Here is a 23,540-nt window from a genome sequence, read left to right as displayed (position 1 = left end):
GCTCCTCAGCCCTGAGTCTCCAGCGACGCTCCTCAGTCCTGAGCCTCCAGCGACGCTCCTGAGCCTCCAGCGACACTCCTCAGCCCTGAGCCTCCAGCGACGCCCCTCAGCCCTGAGCCTCCAGCGACGCCCCCTCAGCCCGGAGCCTCCAGCGACGCTCCTCAGCCCGGAGGCTCCAGCGACGCTCCCCAGACTAGAGTCTTCTGAACGGGAGCTGCGCCCAGAGCCAGAACCACCTCCGTAGTGGGAGGATTGGGAAGGGGGGGTGTAGCACAGGGACCGTCGTTGACGGTGGCCACCCTCCCTTCCCTCCCTTTAAGTTTGGGGTTGTTTTTGTGGGGTTTTTGTTTTTGAGGTGCAAATTATGGTGGAAAATAAGTATTTGGTCACCTACAAACAAGCAAGATTTCTGGCTCTCACAGACCTGTAACTTCTTCTTTAAGAGGCTCCTTTGTCCCCCACTCGTTACGTGTATTAATGGCACCTGTTTGAACTTGTTATCAGTATAAAAGACACCTGTCCACAACCTCAAACAGTCACACTCCAAACTCCACTATGGCCAAGACCAAAGAGCTGTCAAAGGACACCAGAAACAAAATTGTAGACCTGCACCAGGCTGGGAAGACTGAATCTGCAATAGGTAAGCAGCTTGGTTTGAAGAAATCAACTGTGGGAGCAATTATTAGGAAATGGAAGACTTACAAGACCACTGATAATCTCCCTCGATCTGGGGCTCCACGCAAGATCTCACCCCATGGGGTCAAAATGATCACAAGAACAGTGAGCAAAAATCCCAGAAGCACACGGGGGGACCTAGTGAATGACCTGCAGAGAGCTGGGACCAAAGTAACAAAGCCTACCATCAGTAACACACTACGCCGCCAGGGACTCAAATCCTGCAGTGCCAGACGTGTCCGCCTGCTTAAGCCAGTACATGTCCAGGCCCGTCTGAAGTTTGCTCGAGAGCATTTGGATGATCCAGAAGAGGATTGGGAGAATGTTGTATGGTCAGATGAAACCAAAATATAACTTTATGGTAAAAACTCAACTCGTTGTGTTTGGAGGACAAAGAATGCTGAGTTGCATCCAAAGAACACCATACCTACTGTGAAGCATGGGGGTGGAAACATCATGCTTTGGGGCTGTTTTTCGGCAAAGGGACCAGGACGACTGATCCGTGTAAAGGAAAGAATGAATGGGGCCATGTATCTTGAGATTTTGAGTGAAAACCTCCTTCCATCAGCAAGGGCATTGAAGATGAAACGTGGCTGGGTATTTCAGCATGACAATGATCCCAAACACACCGCCCGGGCAACGAAGGAGTGGCTTCGTAAGAAGCATTTCAAGGTCCTGGAGTGGCCTAGCCAGTCTCCAGATCACAGGGAGTTGAAAGTCCGTGTTGCCCAGCGACAGCCCCAAAACATCACTGCTCTAGAGGAGATCTGCATGGAGGAATGGGCCAAAATACCAGCAACAGTGTGTGAAAACCTTGTGAAGACTTACAGAAAACGTTTGACCTGTGTCATTGCCAACAAAGGGTATATAACAATTGAGATAAACTTTTGTTATTGACCAAATACTTATTTTCCACCATAATTTGCAAATAAATTAATTAAAAAAAAATTATTCTCATTTTGTCTGTCATAGTTGAAGTGTACCTATGATGAAAATTACAGGCCTCTCTCATCTTTTTAAGTGGGAGAACTTGCACAATTGGTGGCTGACTAAATACTTTTTTGCCCCACTCTATCTGTTTTTTCAGCATGTCATCCTACAACTAGAAAACTAGAAAACTACATCTGCCAATCTATATCAGTAGCGTAGTGATACCATATTTGGTTAAACTGTAGGCTAAGCGCTCTATTCAATCGGATCCGCTTTAGCAAGAGCAGCTGCTCACCAATTTGACGGCTCCAATGCAGTTCCACCTCCGACACCGGTAAAACATCAACTATGAGAGTGTCTGCCATCGCTAGTTAACGCTGGATCTGATAAAACTTAGGCCTAGATCCAATCTAACCTGTTACCAGATCTGTTGTAGCCTTGCCAACTCCATTGCTGTTATTGTCAAGATAATTCCATAAGGAGTTGGCAAGCGAGCAGAAACAGACTGGTACCAATACTGATGATCTTTGAGAAAGACCTATGTTGACAGCTGTCAGCTACTAATGATAGAGAACCTTGATTTGAGAAGAACGTAACTACAGTGGGGGAAAAAATTATTTGATCCCCTGCTGATTTTGTACGTTTGCCCACTGACAAAGAAAGGCTCAGTCTATCATTTTTATGGTAGGTTTATTTGAACAGTGAGAGACAGAATAACAACAAAAATATCCAGAAAAACACGTCAAAAAATGTTATAAATTGATTTGCATTTTAATGAGGGAAATAAGTACAAAATCAGCAGGGGATCAAATACTTTTTTCCCCCACTGTAGTTGCGGCCCACGTTTTGGGGGTTTTTGGAGCATTGTTATCTTTTTTCACTTTTAGGAAGATCACTACTGCCTTTTTTATCTTATGCGTTATTTATTTGTGGCAAAGTGTCTTGTGAATATAAAATTTACCTTTTATTCTGTTAATATCAAGTATTTCAGAGAGTGTTTGCTGTCTGCATTTGGTAAGTAAAAACGTTGAACTTTAAACATACTAGAACTTAAGTCCTGTTTCCCTGTGTTCCACACCAGAGGCAAAGGGCCCCTGAAGAACTCCTCTGATGTCATCAACGCCGCCAAGAAGATTGCAGAGGCAGGCTCCAGGATGGACAAACTGGCCCGCGCTGTCGCCGACCAGGTAACACTTACCCCAGTTGTGTATGTGTGTCTGTGGTCAGGATTGATCCCCTTTTCACTATATTGCTTATAGACTATCATTTCCCAAACCTCTCCTAAGCACACCTTCAGTTGGTCAACCAATCAAACCTGTATAACTGGAATCAGCTGTGCTAGTTCTGAATACATCAAATCAGTGGCACTAGATGGGGCGATTCAAGCTGAGGTTTGGGACACCGGCTCAGACCTATCCTGGGTGTAGAAGCTAGGGGAAGGAGTTACAATAGAGCTAGATTAAATTCAACTTTGCCTTTAGGCAAAGTGGATGAGGTGTGGTATATACAGTATGGCCAACAGAGACTTTTTAGGCTGCGTCCAAATTGGCACCCTATCCCCTATATAGTGCTCTCAAAAATAGTGCGCTATGTAGGTAATATGGTGCCATTTGGAACACCGACTTAGTGTGTTTGTTTGGGGGCAGCAATGGATCTAGGCACAGTGGGCTGTCTTGGTGCGGTGCTGGTCATCCCAATGGGACTTCCTTGCTCTGTGAGAGCAGAGAGGAGCAGGAAGCTAGGGGCTTTGTCTGTGTCTTTAATCTAATTAGCGGTGCTGAGGCGTTGCATCCATTCATTATCAGATGAGTACCCTCTCCAATACACACTGACAGACTATTTTCAATATCGAATCAATTAATGCGGCTGCTCCTCCTGGCTGGGGAAGATAAGGGGAGAACGGGGTAGAGAGGTTTGTGTGTGTGTATCTGTGTTTGTTAGTTCTTAGTAGTAGCACTCCGGGTAATACATTATCTGCCTCTTAATTTTCTTATACTTTTTGTACCCCTTTTTCTCCCCAATTTTGTGGTATCCAATTGGTAGTTACAGTCTAGTCTCATCACTGCAACTCCCGTACCCACTCGGGAGAGGCGAAGGTCGAGAGCCGTATATCCTCCGAAACACAACCCAAACAAGCTGCACTGCTTCTTGACACAATGCCCACTTAACCCGGGAGCCAGCCGTACCAATGTGTCGGAGGAAACACCGTACACCTGGCGACCGTGTCAGCGTGCACTGCGCCCGGCCCGCCACAGGAGTCGCTAGTGCGCAATGGGACAAGGACATCCCTGCCGGCCAAACCCTCCCCTAACTTGGACGATGCTGGGCTAATTGTGCACCGCCCCATTGGTCTCCCGGTCGCGGCCGGCTGCGACAGAGCCTGGACTCCAACCCAGAATCCCTAGTGGCACAGCTAGCACGGCGATGCAGTGCCTTAGACCACTGCGCCACTCGGGAGGCCTGCCTCTTCATTTTCATCCGTCTTGAATAAGCTATGAGAATTAGCCTCATATAGCCTCATGCACAAAGTCTGGAATCATTAGGACTCCGTGCTCTTCTTCCTGGTGCTGTTGTCATAACTACTGTGTGTTTTACTCAGGGAAAGCTGCGCTATCACAATCAGTCTGATGACATTCAAATTATGAGGATGTTAGTGCAGCAGTGGTGTCTGGTGGCACGTTATATCAGAGGATGACTATTCCAGCCATAGTAATGGCTGGAATAGAATAAATGGAATAGTATTAAACACATGGTTTCCTTGTGTTTGACACCATTTCATTCACTCCATATTATTAGCCGTCCTCTCCTCACCAGTATCCTCTGTAGTGCAGTGTGTTTCTGAGCCTGGCTTGAGTCTTGGTGTGTGTGTGTGTGTGTGTGTGTGTGTGTGTGTGTGTGTGTGTGTGTGTGTGTGTGTGTGTGTGTGCCATATTTGAAAAACACACAGAGCTCCTGGCTATAGTGTGTTGTTGAACCGTAGCCACCGTTCGCTCTGCAATCAGGGCTGGGTGGGAGTCAGGCGGTGAATATCTGTCATATAGCAAATCACTGGCAGCCTACCCTCGGACTGAATCAACAAACGCTGAAACTGAGCAGGTGGCTTGCCATTTTTAATTCCGCCTTTAAACGATTCTTTGACTGGTGTTTGCTGAATATTCACAGCCTTCTGCTGCCCTCCTCTCATGCTAGATGATGAGTGTGCATGTGAAATGGCACCCTTTTTCTTACAGTAGTGTACTACTTTGACTAGATCTTTATGGGAGCCCATCAGGCTCTATTCAAAAGTAGTGCACTATATAGGGACTAGGGTGCCATTTTGGATGAATCCTCATTCTGCAATGTGATGCTGCTCAAAAAGAGGGGCCTGATTTTCTCCCAATTTAAACAGGGATTTGTTTTAAGAGTATTTCTGTGAGGAGCAATGCGAAACACGCGTCATCCATGCACAACATACCGTAAATGGGTATTAAAATATTCAAACATTTAAGAGTTTGCTTTTATCATCGAATAGAAAGACTATTTGATCTGGTATTTCTTTGGCAAGCCACTGTATTTTTAGATGTAATCTAATTCCAAAAAAGCTCATATTTCCTACGACAAATAACTGTCATACTTTTTATGCCTTATTTTTCAAGAGGACAATTATTTTGCATTCACACCTTGCTGAACCGTAAACCTGTGGCTGACAGACACAGTCAGGCATGTCAGGGAGATTGAAGCGTGTGTGTGTGTGTGTGTGTGTGTGTGTGTGTGTGTGTGTGTGTGTATGTGTGTGTGTGTGTGTGTGTTTGTGTGTGAGAGAGATTGAAGCTTTGCGGTACTACAGTAGAACAGGTCTCTCAAGTAGCAACCCTTGTTGCAACGCTCCACATCAAACCCTATTAAAGAGCATGGTAAGAGCAGTCTGTCAGTCTGACTGTTCTGCGGATGGATGGGAGATTGAGGGGGAGGTGTGTGTTTGTGCCCGGTTATGTGTGTGTGTCTGTATGTGTGTGAGAGAGAGAGGGGGGTAAGAGTCTTAAAGGGAAATTTCACTGCTGTTCTATTTCACTATATATGTCTATTAATATATTATTAACATATCATACTGTACAGTGGTTCCTTGCGGGCTGCTGCAGCATTCTATGGCACGTTATTTAATTGTCAGCCATTTTTGAATTGTCCGAAAAAAAATTGGCCACCTTCTTTGAAGGAGCCTTTGAAAAGTCTTTCATATTGGCATTACCAGAGAATATAAAACCTTTTTGCAATAACATAGTACATGGGATTGATTTTAAGAAATTTGGCTTAATAAATGTGATTAAATTTATGGTGTTTCTATTCCGAGAAAAACGAAACCCTCAGGGTTTCTGTTAGGATGGAATGGACAATATGGCGCTGTACAACGTGACGGTAGGGAGTAGGCTACAGCATAAGAGGATTCTAAATTGTTTGCCTTCATTAGACAACTTTGTTCCAATATTTCTGTATTTCAGTGATATTTATTCCCATAGTAATTCGTTATGGATCCATAACTAAATCAACATCTGCATTTTGAAAGAGTATTTTTATCATTATTTTATTAACGAAAGCATAAAGATGCTGATGAAGAAATACAGTACTGTACAGTATATGCTTTTACATTTGGATAATAAAGCATTTAAAGCATTTTGAAGGTATAAGCTACCTGCATTTGTTTATTAGGCTACTGTGCAGTCTGACAAGTAAACATAGCCTACAATACCTACTGTAGTAAACATGGGAAAGTGCCTAATTCCTTGTGAAAAATGAATAACACTTTTCCCCTTTCCACTTGTTAAAGATTCCAATTGATAAAGTGTTTTTAGCCACAATCGGCCCAAATATCAATTAATACATTTAGGCACAGTCGATAGCTTGCTGGACTTCGGGCTAGAATATTGAGGGTTTGAAATCTGCTCCCTGCTTGTTTCATTACATTATTATGCCGGTCTCAGGGCAAATAGCTTGGATTGTTACTCCCATCTCTTTCCTTGCCCTCTTCCACGCGTCATTCTCCGCCTGAGTGGCTCGCGTGTGGGCGTGCTGGCAGGATATGGCATCACCTTTGGTTGTGCGTCAAGAATTCAGCATAGCAAGTTTGTATGAAGGTCTGGTTATTCACAGGCAAATAGTAATATGCTCTAAACCGCTCTGGTGACAAACAAACTTTGCTGCCCTGTTTTCAATCGTCCACATGGCTGGGAGAACCTCCTCAGATTAATTCAGATGAAGGGAGTTAGATATGCATGAGGAGGTGTAGTGTAGTGTAGTGTTTTTTTTCTGTAAATATGAATTACAAATCAGCCTTTACTTATGTTTCTAGTCTATTGCATAGTTACAATGTGTAATCATTGATGTCCCAGGAGCAGGAGTGGTAAACACTGTTAAAGTGTATAATTGTAATACATACATGCAGACACAGCATCATTCAAATAATGGAGTTTGATACACCTGGTATTAGATATGACTGAAAGAAAACTTGCTAAATAGCGATTTTCGTAAATTTACTTTATGATTAAAAAATATGCACAATTGTTTGTCTCTACATTAACTAACATTCCTCTCAATTCTACATTTTTTGCTTGACTCGTTATGACATTATTACTTACATTTGCTTCCACCGTAATGTTTTGTCAGCCATCTTTTCTGAAGAAAGTCACCAGCGACAGGTGGCTCGCGTCAAATTCGTCAGTGGAACCACTCAATATGATTAGTCATATAAAACCTTGGGACCCAAATGCATAATGAGTGCTCTAACTCCCCCTTGCGGTGGTCTGGAGCAATGAAGCCATGACACTTGGTACCTCTAAGTCCCGCGGTGTAAGCTCGCAAATTTTAAAGGAGGAACCACTGTATGTGTCATAAAGTTGGCTAGCTTGGCTTGTAGTGGTACTGGCAAGCTCTGATATTGGCCGAATCGATCACCTAATTGTACTGTACTGAACAACATGTTTAAAACGAGGGCTTATATAGCTAGCTAACTACCGACAGCAAAACAACTTCATCGTTTGTCATCTACCCTCCTAAATCCTGGTCCAGCTGGTCTAACCTACCGCCACTGCTTGCTGGTCTCACAATTATTTTTCTCACCGTCTCAATGTGTATTCCGGATCAAATAAATAGGACTGTATGTTCCTACAGTTGAAGTCAGAAGTTTACATACACCTTAGCCAAATACATTTAAACTCAGTTTTTCACAATTCCTGACATTTAATCCTTGAAAAAATTCCCTGTCTTAGGTCAGTTAGGATCACCACTTTATTTTAAGAATGTGAAATATCAGAATAATAGTAGAGAGAATGATTTATTTCAGCAGGTCAAAAGTTTACATACACTCAATTAGTATTTGGTAGCATTGCCTTTAAATTGTTTAACTTGGGTCAAACGTTTTGGGTAGCCTTCCACAAGCTTCCCACAATAGGTTGGGTGAATTTTGGCCCATTCCTCCTGACAGAGCTGGTGTAACTGAGTCAGGTTTGTAGGCCTCCTTGCTCACACACGCTTTTTCAGTTCTGCCCGCAAATTTTCTATAGGATTGAGGTCAGGGCTTTGTGATGGCCACTCCAATACCTTGACTTTGTTGTCCTTAAGCCATTTTGACACAACTTTGGAAGTATGCTTGGGGTCATTGTCCATTTGGAAGACCCATTTGTGACCAAGCTTTAACTGCCTGTCTTGAGATGTTGCTTCAATATATCCACATAATTTTCCTCCCTCAAGATGCCATCTATTTTGTGAAGTGCACCAGTCACTCCTGCAGCAAAGCACCCCCACAACATGATGCTGCCACCCCCGTGCTTCACGGTTGGAATGGTGTTCTAAGGCTTGCAAGCCTCCCCCTTTTTCCTCCAAACATAACGATGGTCATTATGGTCAAACAGTTCTATTTTTGTTTCATCAGACCAGTGGACATTTCTCCAAAAAGAACGATCTTTGTCCCTATGTGCAGTTTAAAACCGTAGTCTGGCTTTTTATGGCGGCTTTGGAGCAGTGGCTTCTTCCTTGCTGAGCGGCCTTTCAGGTTATGTCGATATAGGACTCGTTTTACTGTGGATATAGATACTTTTGTACCTGTTTCTTCCAGCATCTTCACAAGGTCCTTTGCTGTTGTTCTGGTATTGTTTTGCACTTCTCGCACCAAAGTACGTTCATCCCTAGGAGACAGAACGCGTCTCCTTCCTGAGCGTTATGACGGCTGCGTGGTCCCATGGTGTTTATACTTGCGTACTATTGTTTGGACAGATGAACGTGGTACCTTCAGGCATTTGGACATTTCTCCCAAGGATGAACCAGACTTGTGGAGGTCTACAATTTTTTTTCTGAGGTCTTGGCTGATTTCTTTAGATTTTCCTATGATGTCAAGCAAATAGGCACTGAGTTTGAAGGTTGAAATACATGCTAGCTTGAAATACATCCACAGGTACACCTCCAATTGACTCAAATGATGTCAATTAGACTATCAGAAGCTTCTAAAGCCATGACATAATTTTCTGGAATTTTCCAAGCTGTTTAAAGGCACAGTCAACTTAGTGTATGTAAACTTCTGACCCACTGGAATTGTGATACAGTGAGTTATAAGTGAAATAATCTGTCTGTAAACAATTGTTGGAAAAATTACTTGTGTCATGCACAAAGTAGATGTCCTAACCTACTTACCAAAACTATAGTTTGTTAACAAGAAATTTGTAGTGTGGTTGAAAAACGAGTTTTAATGACTCCAACCTAAGTGTATGTTAACTTCCGACTTCAACTGTATGTAAAATAACATTTAAAAAAAAAAAAACATTTATCCAGCTCTTCTTGGAAAGCTGAAGCAGAAGCAGCCATTGTAGCTAATTATTTAGCAATCTTAGACAGTGCACGGTAACATAGCTCCGGTGAACCTGCAAACTATTACAGTACCTCACCCATTTTGAAAAGCCTGCCTTCGAGGGTGGGAACACGGAAATGTGCCTCTCAGATAGAAACATCATTGAGACTAGTCCAATGGCTCTATTTAGCAAGGACAACCATATCTACTCAGTGCTAGCTTATTACAATAATTGCTACAAAACATGACTCATTCATTTTTTGATCAGACAGCAGTTTCAATCAACCAATGACGACATTACTTGAACTCTCCCAACTATGGTGCATAATTATGTCTGAATCACCTTGCATCACTCATAATTATGTCTGAAACACCTTTCATCACTCATAATTATGTCTGAAACACCTTTTATCACTCATAATTATGTCTGAAACACCTTTTATCACTCATAATTATGTCTGAATCACCTTTCATCACTCATAATTATGTCTGAATCACCTTTCATCACTCATAATTATGTCTGAATCACCTTTCATCACTCATAATTATGTCTGAATCACCTTTCATCACTCATAATTATGTCTGAAACACCTTTCATCACTCATAATTATGTCTGAATCACCTTTCATCACTCATAATTATGTCTGAAACACCTTTCATCACTCATAATTATGTCTGAAACACCTTTCATCACTCATAATTATGTCTGAATCACCTTTCATCACTCATAATTATGTCTGAATCACCTTTCATCACTCATAATTATGTCTGAAACACCTTTCATCACTCATAATTATGTCTGAATCACCTTTCATCACTCATAATTATGTCTGAAACACCTTTCATCACTCATAATTATGTCTGAAACACCTTTCACCACTCATAATTATGTCTGAAACACCTTTCATCACTCATAATTATGTAAGTAGACTGGAAAAACACCCCAAATAGTGTCAAGCGTAGCGGTGACATTTCCCTTTAAATATTCTGCTCAGAGCAGCACTTTGCCCCCTAGAGGCAGCTCGCTCCATTTCACCAAAGAGTAAAGAGTCGGATGGACGGTCCCTCTTTCTCCTCTCCTTCTATCCTCATCTCTTACTATTCTTCTTCTTTTGCTGTCATTTCTTTCTAGTCTTCATCTGCTTATTTCTCTCTCTCTCGTTCTCTCACTCTTTACTCTCTCTGTCTTCTAAGCCCTCTATCGTGTCCTCTCTCTTTCTTCCTCCAATGAGGGTTTTCTTAAAACATAAATCCCACTGCGTCCAGCAGCTCAGGCCTATGCATAGTCCAGGGAAACTTGACAAACGTTCTACCCTCTGGAAACCCGCTGTGCTACTGCCTACCATAGAGATGGGAGGACAATGATTGTATCCAAAATGCAACCCTAATCCCTATTTAGTGCACTACATTCGACTAGGGCCCATAGGGTTATGGTCAAAGGAAGGGAACTATATAGGGAATAGGGTGCCATTTAGGATGTATTCTTGGTCAGGTGGGGTTGAAGAGAACTCAAAGCATGATCATTTACCAGGACCCCCTGTCAGACGCCTTAAATGGCCATTGTCAGGAGAACAAGGAATCACAGAGAGATGGTGGCATCGGAGTTAAAAGTAGTGCACTGTGTAGGGAATAGGGAAGCATTTGGGGTTGCAGATTAGGACCGTACTGACATTGATTATAATATGTATGTAAAACGTCATTATTCATATTTGCATTGCCGCTCTATCCATGTATTTATTATAGAATACTTAGAATGCGTCCCTATGGGCCCTGGTTTTCATGTAATGCACTATATAGGGAATAGGGTGCCATTTGTGAAGCACCCAGAATCATGGGCAGAGCTCTGTTTTTATCTACAAGCCTGATTAAAAATGCAACAAGCCATCAATATAGAGGTGTGATTTAGTGATGCCTTTTCTGTGTGTGTGTGTGTGTGTGTGTGTGTGTGTGTGTGTGTGTGTGTGTGTGTGTGTGTGTGTGTGTGTGTGTGTGTGTGTGTGTGTGTGTGTGTGTGTTCTGACAGAGCTTTGGCCCCTGGTTTAATAACATAAGTCTTGCTGCCGAGTCACCAATGCAGAGCAGCTGATTCATTTCAGGTCCAATTATGTAAAAACAAAATGGCTTCTTCCTCCCTCTTGAAAGTTTTCCACAAGCCTTGAATCCAAATTGAATATCACGCCGTTGATCAGTTTTGTTTCCAAGCTAGAATTCCACTCTGACTAGAGAAGGATTGAAGGGAAGAAGAGAGGAATTCTAGCCGGCAATACAAACTGAATATCGCTCAGTTTCACTACGTTCAGTTTAGATTCCAGGCTAGAATTCCTCTTTGTTAGGAAGGTTTGGAAAGAGAGAAATTCCATCCTGAAACCCAAATTAAATATCACTGTTTCACAATATTTAGTTTGGATTACAGGCTAGAATTCGTCCTCCCCTAGTCAGTGGCAGGAAAAGAGAACGAGTGAGTAAGAGGGAGGGAGAGAGAGAATAAAGCTGCCTGCTTTCCTTGGCGGCCTTGGCAAGGTAATGGCCCGTACTGTTTATTTACATCAGGAGGGAATCTGCTGAGGAGGCGGCCTATTAGTCAGGGAACCATATTGTCATCTGCCTGCCTGAACCAGGCTGGCCAGGAGCAGGGGAGAAACTAGTGGGTTTCTGGTGTGATGGAGAAAGGGGGTTGTGTGTGTGTGTTTCTAAGTGTTTATATACTGTGTGTGTGTGTGTGTGTGTGTGTGTGTGTGTGTGTGTGTGTGTGCGTGTGTGTGTGTGTGTGTGTGTGTGTGCGCGCGCATGTGCGTGTGCGTGTGTGTGGTAATGCTAGCCGGTGGTGGTGGGTGCAGTAATCATGTCCTAGGAGCTGCTCCCACTGTCTGCCTCACTGGCTGCACGATCTGCATGCAGCACTGCATGAACCCAGCTTTAAGGGGGCATTACTGCGTGTGTGTTTGATGATCCATTGTGTTTGTTGAAGCTGACCCGCCTGAGATAATTAAAGTAACCGTTCCATGAAAATAACAATTTTAAAAACTCATTCTGTTTGATCATACCCAAATAATGTTGATGACTTATCCTACTTGTAGTTGTGGCCAAAGCATATTAGAGAAGAAAAAAATTCACTGTAAAACTCCATCTCAAACTTGCTTTTGAACAGTTTTAAAAAGCTCTTTGCTTGGATAATGACATCATCCTCTTTGGCTGAGACAGGCCAGTGTGTAATTGGTCCAGCAGTTTTTTCCAAGTTCTCTGGTGGGGAGACATGGCCGTGTCCAAAACCCCACCCGTACAACATACTTAGTATTCAGTTTATGTACTCATTGTCGCATAGTATTTAGCATGTACCGTTTAGTAAAAAGTATGCAGTATGCAACGCAGTAGCAGGTATGTAGGTGGGTTTTTCGAAATTCAACAGACATGCATCACATTAACCAGCCTGATAATAGCTCATTTACAATTTGTTTATTTATCTAAACTCAAGCTGGTTGTAGGCAGACTATCACATTCAACCTATACCTTAGCCGGTATAGCCCACCTATCCTATTTATGTCACGTCCTGACCAGTATAAAGATTATTTGCTATTGTAGTTTGGTCAGGACGTGGCAGAGGGTATTTTGTTTATGTGTTTCGGGGTGATGGTTTATGTAGTAGGGTGTTTGATTTATTATTTCCGGGTTTTTTGGTCACTGCTCTATGCTAGTCTATTTCTATGTTCTTTCTAGTTAGTCTGTTTCTATGTTTAGTTAATTGGGGTGTGGACTCTCAATTGGAGGCAGGGGTTGTCTAGTTGCCTTTGATTGAGAGTCCTATATATTAGGGTGTGTTTCTGATTTGTGGGAGGTTGTGCTTGTTTAGCTGTCTAGGCCTGACAAGACTGTATTTCGTTGTTCATCAGTTTTGTGATTTTTGTATACGTGTTTGTTTGGTTTTCTTTCTTTCTCCTATTAAAAGAAGATGAGTATACAACCCGCTGCATTTTGGTCCTTTCCAGACGACAACTGTTACAATTTAAAAAGGACTGAAGACAGAAACAGATCATTTGGCTCCATTTTAACATATTTATTAGTAAAACCAAAGTTCTGAAACATATATAAATTAAATCAAACAGACTAGTACGTATACCAAAACCTTTCAAATGTTTAAATTAAAAGGCTGTTGCACAGAAACGTGGACAGTCGGGTGCATCGCAAATTCAGAGCCCAATAAATGAAGGAGCTGATCATTGGGAATGAGATCAGAATGACTGCTAAGGCTTGAATCATACATTTAAATAGGTAGCCTAGCCTACAGAACAATCTGTTCAAATCAAAAGGCATAATTTACAAGACATCAATAACGCAGTCACATCCTAAGTCCCCCGGAACTTAAAAGCTGGTTAAGTATTTATTTTAAAAGCTCTGACAAAGGCCAAGAGAACAAGAAACCCTATTTAATGAGAACTTATTTTTCAAAGATGTAGCCTACGATGCAATACCTACGATGCAATATTTTAAGGAGAACAAAAACGACTCAGCCTACAGTTCAACATCAGTGAAGGAGCTTCTCGATTCGGCATCTTCCCAATTAAGTAGCCTAGTTTTGTTGTTTAGCTACCTGAAGAGAACTAGGGCCTATCACTCGCAGTTCACCTCTTCCAAAACAGTGTGGAAAAGTCTGCTCAAATTCTACTAGATAAAGAGCCGAAATGAGTATAACATCCTGGCTTTTAAACCATACTCGATGTGAAAAAAAATCACGTACTATAAAACATTATATTTTTGCATACTGAGAATGTGTCATGAGCGATTGTGTTGTTTTGTGTTATTGGTTCATTTCGGTAGCACAGACCCCATCTGATTATCAGCTGTTGTCAAAGCCGAAATGAGCATGACATCCAGGCATTTAAAGTATACTTGATTTTTGAAATGTCACATACTATACAACTCGATTATTTTCACACTCAAATGGCCTATTATTTAGGACGCAAGTATGGGTAGTCGGACACGGCCACGAGCTCAGGAAGGAACAGCACACTTACTGCACACAAGCAAGCTAGCTAGCAAGCCAAGCAATCCACAGCTTGGCCAACAAGAAAGCAAGTCAAAGCAAATCCTCCACACAACAACCATTTCGCCTTGCCCTTCTATTTTAAATCCTGTGGTTGAAGTTCAAAGTTTTATGTCAAGAGGAAACCTAGTTAGCTGTTGTTGACTGATAAAGGTAGCAGCTGAGCTGCCAATGTATATATATATATATATTTATTTTACCAATATACGCTAACAGGCCAAGCAGGGTCACTTGAGAAAAGCTGCTTTTTAACATCCTTAATTACATTTTAATCCATTTTAGGTCATATTTCAAAATAAATCTGGAACACTGGACAGATATATTAAACGACTACTGTGTCCATTTGTGTATTTATACAAACTGTTATAGCATTGGTTATAATATCCCTGATCAATGTGATCTGCACATTGACACAGTACCAGTACTGAGTATGCAGGCCATGGATGAACTGGAACATTTTCAGCTTCCAGGAATTGTGTACAGTTCCTTGAGACATGGGGCCATGCATTATCATGCTGAAACATGAGGTGATGCCGGCGGATGAATGACACAACAATGGGCCTCATCGATAAATTGTGTTCGTTGTCCATAGCTTATGTCTGCCCATACCATAACCCCACCATGGGGCACTCCCACTCCTCACACCGTTGACATCAGCAAACCGCTCGCCCACACAACGCCACAACACGTGGTCTGCGGTTGAGGCCAGTTGAACGTACTGTCAAATTCTCTAAAACAACATTGGAGGTGGCTTATGGTAGAGAAATGAACATAAAATTCTCTGGAAACAACTCTGGTGGATATTACTGCAGTCAGCATGCCAATTGCATGCTCCCTCAAAATCTGTGGCATTGTGTGTGATAAAACTGCACATTTTGGGTGGCCTTTTATTGTACCCTACACAAGGTGGACCTGTGTAATGATCATTCTGTTTAATCAGCTTCTTGATATGCCACACCTGTCAGGTGGATGGATTATCTTGGCAAAGAAGAAATGCTCACCAAGAGGAATGGAAACAAATTTGTGCACAAAATTTGAGAGAAATAAGCTTTTTGTGAGGATAGAGCATTTCTGCGATCTTTTATTTCATTTCATGAAACATGGGACCAACACTTTACATATCGTGTTTATATTTTTGTTCAGTGTATAATGTGAACAAAAGGGTGCTTCCCAAAATGCACCCTATTTCCTATACAGTGCACTATTGACCAGAGCCCTGGTTAAAAGTAGTGCACTATTAGTGTCCTATGCAGGGAATATGGTGCCGTTTGAGACACAGACACAAAGCATTTATTTGTTGTGCAAACAGGATGACTGTGCATCTGTGACCATTTAGATTTTGAATTTTTTTGACCCCCAATTTCATGGTATCCAATTGGTAGTTACAGTCTTGTCTCATCTCTGCAACTCCCGTACGGACTCGGGAGAGGTGAAGGTCAAGAGCCGTGCATCCTCCGAAACACAACCCAACCAAGCTACACTGCTTCTTGACACAATGGCCACTTAACCCGGAAGCCAGCCGCACCAATGTGTCGGAGGAAGCACTGTACACCTGGCGACCGTGTCAGCGTGCACTGCGCCCGGCCCGCCACAGGAGTTGCTAGTGCGCGATGGGACAAGGAGATCCCTGCCAGCCAAACCCTCCCCTAATCCGGACGACGCTGGGCCAATTGTGCTCCACCCCATTGGTCTCCCGGTCGCGGCCGGCTGCAACAGAGCCTGGACTCCAACCCAGAATCTCTAGTGGCACAGCTAGCACTGTGATGCAGTGCCTTAGACCACTGCGCTACTCAGGAGGCATCTGTGACCATTAGTGCTGCAACACGAGTACTTCGAGTCCATCGATACTAGTCTGCCTCACACCCTTACTTACTTACTCAGTGTAGGCGAACAAGCACACTAAAGCACAATTAAACTGTCAAAAAAAACAAGTGTGGAAAGGAAACAAACAATCTAAGCACGGCATTCGCCACTCGAGGGGAATAGGTAAAGATGGGTCGTGTTCTTGAAGAAAATGGAACGAAACAGGGAGGGACTACTGAATAAGAAATGCAAATGTTCATCTTCCATTGCAAAATGTTTGAAAACGTTGCATGCCCTAATTAACATGGTCCCTTAGCTAGCTCGTGCGACCCCTTAACTTGGCTGTCCCAATGTATCCTAGCCCCCCTAAAGACAAGGAAGTGAGCCCTGTGTGAATTCCTCGCTTCCCTTCGACTCTAGACGAGCTGCCTGAATGTTCTAGTTAGGTCCATTTACTATTAATGGTTGGGAAAAAGGTTCCTGTAGAAAGCAGTGCCCAGGAGCGTTTTAAAAGCAAAGTAGCGAAAGCACTGTTCTTTCTTTACCCACCAGGAAACTTGTGGGCCGTAGCAATTTTTGCAGCATGATGTCCAGAATATATTATAGCTACTTTGTGTGCATTTTACAAGTGGGTCTGAAAACTCTCCCTCTCTGTGGCTGTGCCTCAAATGGCACCCTATTCCCAAATGGTCCCGTGGGATTTGGTGTAAAGAAGTGCACTAAATAGTGAATATGGTGCCATTAGGGATGCAGATTTTTCTCTCTGGTGTTGTTTTTACCTCAGTATATACTAGAGGTAGACTCATATGGCTTCTCAGAATAGAGAGCCGGAAAAGGACTTACTAATTGACTAATCGGACACTACTATTTCGATGATTGGTTGTTTTTGTCCTGTAGGAATGAATACAGTAGAGAAATGACATGCCATTAGGAAAAAAATTGAGCACAACCGTTTTATAAACTACTTCTGACGTACAAAACAAGACTATTTCTTAACCCTGCTTTTACATTTTTTTAAGCTATTTTCCCTGTTTTTAAACTCATTTTATCATTATGTTTGTGTGCATGTCTCAGTGCCCTGACTCGGCCTGCAAGCAGGACCTGCTGGCTTACCTGCAGAGAATCGCCCTGTACTGCCACCAGCTCAACATCTGTAGCAAGGTCAAGGCCGAGGTCCAGAACCTGGGAGGAGAGCTCATCGTCTCTGGGGTAAGTCTCACCACACAACACCCTCACATGGTACAGTCAAGGCCCAGGGTCTCTGTCAATAGTTGTATTCAGGTGCATAAAGCACTGGTGAGCAGCAATATTCTGTGTGTGGGCCTCATTCATTTATCTCAGTAGTTAAAGGGACCTTCCCTAGGCTTCCTCCCTCCTTATTTCTTCCAATTCCTCTCAAAGAGCATTGGAGGAGGAGTTCTGAGGGAGAAACTTGGATCCTCTCCTCCAATGCGTTTTGAGAGGAATTGAGGAAACAACAACAGAGGAAGCAAGGATTTGAAAGCTAATAATATTTTCAGAAAGCCCTAGTCTGTTCTCCATCAGCACTTGTTTAAAAACACAGGACAGATGATGGCAGCGTTATGGTGGATACTAACTACTGAACTGGTTAGACGCGTCTCAGTTTCAACTTTAAATGGTATTTTAAGCTAGCGCTGAACAGGTGGAAATTAATTGCATGTCCGGTCTCAAATCAGCCCATATAGACCCTTCTATGCACTTGTGGGGTGAATCTCAATAATGTCACTTGGCATCCTTCCCTTGTCCACTTGTCTTGATCGAGATGGGAAAGAAAGCCATTTGATACTGTTGATATACACCCCATTTATAGGAAATGTTATGGCGTTTTGGAAAGGACTTTATATCCTTAGGCTCTAGTCTAGATTGCTGGCTGCCAAAGGCCACCTGTCAGAGAGACTCAGGTTCCAGGTATTCTCTTTGATCTTTTACCCTATAACTTTACGTTACTTAACAATATAACATTTCAAAATTATTACCCAATAAATGTGGCAATATTGTCTAATGGCAGTATAAACTTTCATGGATACCATTGTAGTAATCCTTGCTATATGAGCAACGTGAAATGTCCCACCAATCAACACTATTGGTGCAGGGGGGGGGGATTTCCCAGTTGTCTTGAAAGCACCATGACCATCAGAAGCATATACCATCAGTCCAGTAAAATAAAAATGCTATTATTTGCAAATCACCATGCGCAATGCCAAGTGTCGGCTGGAGTGGGGTAAAGCTCGAAGCCATTGGACTCTGCAGCAGTGGAAACACGTTCTCTGTAGTGATGAATCACGCTTCACCATCTGGCAGTCCGATGGACGAATCTGGGTTTGGCGGATGACAGGAGAACGCTACCTGCCCAAATGCATAGTGCCAACTGTAAAGTTTGGTGGAGGAGGAATAATGGTCTGGGGCTGTTTTTCATGGTTTGGGCTAGGTCCCTTAGTTCCAGTGAAGGGAAATCTTAACGCTACAGCATACAGTACAATGACATTCTAGACGATTCTGTACTTCCAACTTTGTGTCAACAATTTGGGGAAGGCCCTTTCCTGTTTCAGCATGACAATGCCCCTGTGCACAAAGCGAGGTCCATACAGAAATGGTTTGTCGAGATCGGTGGGAAAGAACTTGTCTGGCTTGCACAGAGCCCTGACCTCAACTCCATCGAACATCTTTGGGATGAATTGGAATACCACCTGCAAGCCAGGCCTAATCGCCCAACATCAATGCCCAACCTTACTAATGCTATGTGGCTGAATGGAAGTCCCTGCAGCAATGTTCGAACATCTAGTGGAAAGACTTCCTAGAAAAGTGGAGGCTGTTTTAGCAGCAAAGGGGCGACCAACTCTATATGATTTTGGAATTAAATGTTCGACGAGTAGCTGCCCACATACTTTTGGTCATGTAGTGTATCTTCGCGCACGTCCCCCCATTAAACAGGCTCACTAAATTCTCGGGAATTGTGCAATTCATTAATTGTAAAATGTCCGCTATTATCTGTTAAAATATACCCCCTATTCTGATTGGCTTATTATGGCTAGAAACACTCAGGTCCTCGAGTAACACTCCTCTCGATCATTGTCTGGCAAAACTCTCGTTCTCTCTTCCCCTTCGCAGTGCCAGCCCCAACCCAGGGAGTCCTCAACACAACTGACAATTAAGCGTTGAAAAACATCACCCTCGCTACACGACACCCACTTTTTTTCAGACACTTCTTAATTAGCAGTTGGTGGAGGTCAGGTGTACCTCTCTCCCTGCGTTTGTTTGGCTGACATTTCGAGGCTGCGGCCGGCCCCCCTACCCCCTTGCCCCCCAACCCGAGAAGGGAGTCAACCGCTAGATTTAATTGGCTCCGAACTCCAGCTGGTCACTATAAAAAGGTTAGCAACACGGTGGGTGCCCCCGATACCCCGAATTATGCTTAAATGATCCAGTTATATGCAGTAATTTAGTCCCAACAGATAAGCTGAAACTCTATGGGCACTGTGTTCACCCTAACAGGCTCTGGTCGAAAGTAGTGCGCTATATAGGGAATAGGGTGCCATTTGTGACGCAACCATATTCTTTTGGACACCGCTTTCTCTTAATGAGGCTGTCATATCAGGAGATGTGTTGGAGGTAGAGCCGTCACTCTGAACCCGTCTAGCTACTCAGGGCTCTGATAAGACGAGTGTGGGACCTTCTATCGCCCTGCGGGGGAGATCAGAGAGAGAGCTCACCTCTGTACTGTAAGAACCGTTCGCTCGATAAAGCCTTCTTCAGTGAGAGATCTTTGCCGCAGGCAGTTCTTGTTACCTTGCAGCGTGACATTGGGTGTCTAAAAGACTGTCTGTCTAAGAAAGGGGTACATCTCTATACTCTTTCTTTGAATAAACAATAGATCGCCAATTGGTTGGATAGTATTAATGCTTACACCTGCCCAATAGATCTGCTTCATTGAGGTCCTGAAAGATATCCAATTGGTTGGATTGTTGCTTACACCTATTCAATCACTTAGATCTTCCTTCTCACCTCTCCTTCTTCTCACCTCTTCCTCCCCTCTCTTCTCACCGCTCCCCCTCCTCATGGGGATTGCAGAATGTTTTATGTGCAGTTGATGATGCAGGTTTGCAGTTGACCTAACCATTGCTTCAATTGCAGGTGTTATATATGTGACAGTATATATGTGATTTTTAATATGTCCATTTAATGTATAATTCTGACCTAGTAAAATAAGTTCCTATGTAACTACAATGTTGTTACTACAGTTAATACTATGTAGTGAAATAGGTATAAGGGCAACGTAAGATATAGTGTTAGTATAAAGATTTGAACATCTAAGATATCCTCTGTCTCTCTCCGTAGCTGGACAGCGCCACCTCCCTGATCCAGGCGGCCAAGAACTTGATGAACGCTGTGGTGCTCACAGTCAAGGCCAGCTACGTGGCGTCCACCAAGTACGCCAAGGTGTACGGTGCCGCCGCCGTCAACTCGCCTGTGGTCAGCTGGCGCATGAAGGCGCCTGAGAAGAAGCCCTTGGTGAAGCGGGAGAAGCCTGAGGAATGTCAGACGCGCGTTCGACGGGGCTCGCAGAAGAAGCACATCTCGCCCGTCCAGGCCCTCAGCGAGTTCAAGGCCATGGACTCCTTCTAAAGATGTCCGCCGCCACGACATATGTCACTGAAACCAAGAAAAACAACACCGACAACGAGAAGTTTAAGAAAACTCACTTCTTTCTTTGTGTTAATTTGTTTCTTTTCGGTGAGAGGAGTTATACTGATAATAACAACGCCTACTTTCTCCCTTTTGAGTGAAGGGTCGATGAAAAAACCTTACCTGGAGGACTTTGCTAACCCACCACCTGTACTGAACTACAGCTCCCATGAACACTTTGGGCTTCTCGGCCAATGAGGAGCCAGCGCGCTCCCACCCATATTTATTACTATTATAACTATTGTAGCTTAACCGTGTGAGAGCCAAATGTGTGACACTAAAAACAAAAACTTACTCAAAAAAGGGAGATAAAAAGTTAAAAACAAAACATATCAGAAGAGCGGCACTTAAATGACTAAATGGCCATCAATATTATTGCTATATCATTACTATCGTGGTACTGACTGGCTGCTCGTACACACATTAACTGCCTGAATGGAAATGATGAATGGCGCAGTAGTGAAATCACTGTAATAAGAGGATTGATCTATCGAGGTTGATAAACTTTGGGGCGGCATTTTCGTGGTGCAAAAAGAGCACAGGTTTCTGCAAAAATGTCTGTCAACCTCTATATAAATCGGGCAGGGAAATTTCATTTGAAACTTTTCTTCAACAATGTGCATTATAAGGAGGCGATTTAACTAGAGTTTAGTTTACTGAGTAATGCATGAAGTCACCTCCTCATAACACATTGATGAAACGTTTCAACTTAAAATCACACTGCCTGATTATGAAGAGGTTTACGGTATTTCCCCCACAGATCTGTGCTTTTTTTTGTACAACACAAATGTCAATATTCCCATCCTAACTTAATATCTTGTATTTTTCCCCGGTTTGAATGTTACCTTACCTGTAGAGCTAGGATTAACTTATGTTTAAGGTAACTGAAAGTGTTTGGCATCCAAGTAATTTGTTTCCTTGTTTCTTCCCGACCCTTAACGGTGTTTCCTGAACGATGCACACACTTTATGGTCCTATGGTATTGCCTTTTTAAAAATCAATTTCTCATGATGATATCACTAACTATATCGCAGCCTGATTGGATTATTGTGTAGAGTGTAATAGTAGACACAGAGAGGTATGACTAGTTGTGGTTTCCTCAGAGAATATTTGGCTGCGTTTAGACAGGCAGCCCAATTCTGATATTTTTTTTTACTAATTTGTCTTTTAATCAGTCAGTTCAGCTCTGAAAAAGATCTGATGTGATTGGTCAAAAGTTAAATTAGTGGGGGAAAAAAATACCAGAATTGGGGTGCCTGTCTAAATGAAGCCCTAGAGTCCTACAAACATACATACATTCAGGTAACTGCCAAAATAATGGAAACACTTGAGTAAATGAGAGATATAAAGTATATTAAAAGGAGGTCCTTCCACACAGGTGTAGTTCCTGAGATAATGAATCAATTGACATCCCAGCATGCTTAGGGTCATGTATATAAAATGCTGGGCAGGCCATTATTTGGGCTACCGTAGCCCCCATAGGATGACAATGCCATCCACACGGCATGAATGGCAATGGAATGGTTTGATGAGCATGAAAACGATGTAAACCATCTGTCACCAGATCTCAACCCAATTGAACACTGATGGGAGATTCTGGAGCAGCGCCTGAGACAGTTTTCCACCACCATCAACAAAACACCAAATGATAGAATTGGGTCGCATCCCTCCAATAGAGTTCCAGACACAGAATCTATTCTAATTGAATCTGTTCTGGCTCGTGGTGGCCCAACGCCCTATTAAGACACTTGATGTTGGTGTTTCCATTATATTGGCAGTGACCTGTACATACTTACATACAGTTGAAGTCGGAAGTTTACATACACCTTAGCCAAATACATTTAAACTCAGTTTTTCACAATTCCTGACATTTAATCCTAGTAAAAGTTCCCTGTTTTAGGTCAGTTAGGATCACCATTTTTCTTTTAAGAATGTGAAATGTCAGAATAATAGTAGAGAGAACGATATATGTCAGCTTTTATTACTTTCTTCACATTCCCAGTGGGTCAAAAGTTTACATACACTCAATTAGTATTTGGTAGCATTTCCTTTAAATTGTTTAACTTGGGTCAAACGTTTCGGGTAGCCTTCCACATGCTTCCCACAATAAGTTTGATGAATTTTGTCCCATTCCTCCTGACATAGCTGGTGTAACTGAGTCAGGTTTGTAGGCCTCCTTGCTCGCACACACTTTTTCAGTTCTGCCCACAAATGTTCTATTGGATTGAGGTCAGGGCTTTGTGATGGCCACTCTAACTAATACCTTGACTGTGTTGTCCTTAAGCCATTTTGCCACAACTTTGGAAGTATGCTTAGAGTCATTGTACATTTGGAAGACCCATTTGCGACCAAGCTTTAACTTCCTGACTGATGTCTTGAGATGTTGCTTCAATATATCCACATCATTTTCCTCCTCATGATGCCATCTATTTTGTGAAGTGCAACAGTCCCTCCTGCAGCAAAGCACCCCCACAACATGATGCTGCCACCCCCGTGCGTCATGGTTGGGATGGTGTTCTTTAGCTTGCAAGCATCCCCCTTTTTCCTTCAAACATAACAATGGTCATTATGGTCAAACAG

The 23,540-nt window shown here is 42.8% G+C and overlaps 1 protein-coding gene across 1 annotated transcript in view; it reads left to right on the top strand.

The window, feature by feature from the left end:
* Positions 1–22,796, top strand: part of LOC115202084 (catenin alpha-2) — a 688,845-nt gene extending 666,049 nt beyond the window's left edge. The window contains exons 16-18 of the mRNA XM_029765967.1: positions 2,687–2,792; positions 17,331–17,465; positions 20,613–22,796. Coding sequence (XP_029621827.1) covers positions 2,687–2,792; positions 17,331–17,465; positions 20,613–20,900 — 529 coding nt within the window. The 3' untranslated portion in view covers positions 20,901–22,796. The remainder of the gene's footprint in view (positions 1–2,686; positions 2,793–17,330; positions 17,466–20,612) is intronic.
* Positions 22,797–23,540: the final 744 nt, after the last annotated feature.

Source organism: Salmo trutta, chromosome 11, assembly GCF_901001165.1.
Source record: "Salmo trutta chromosome 11, fSalTru1.1, whole genome shotgun sequence".
NCBI classification, from domain to species: domain Eukaryota; kingdom Metazoa; phylum Chordata; class Actinopteri; order Salmoniformes; family Salmonidae; genus Salmo; species Salmo trutta.
The sequence above is the reverse complement of the archived record's forward strand: the minus strand, read 5'-3'. Positions and strand labels throughout refer to the sequence as shown.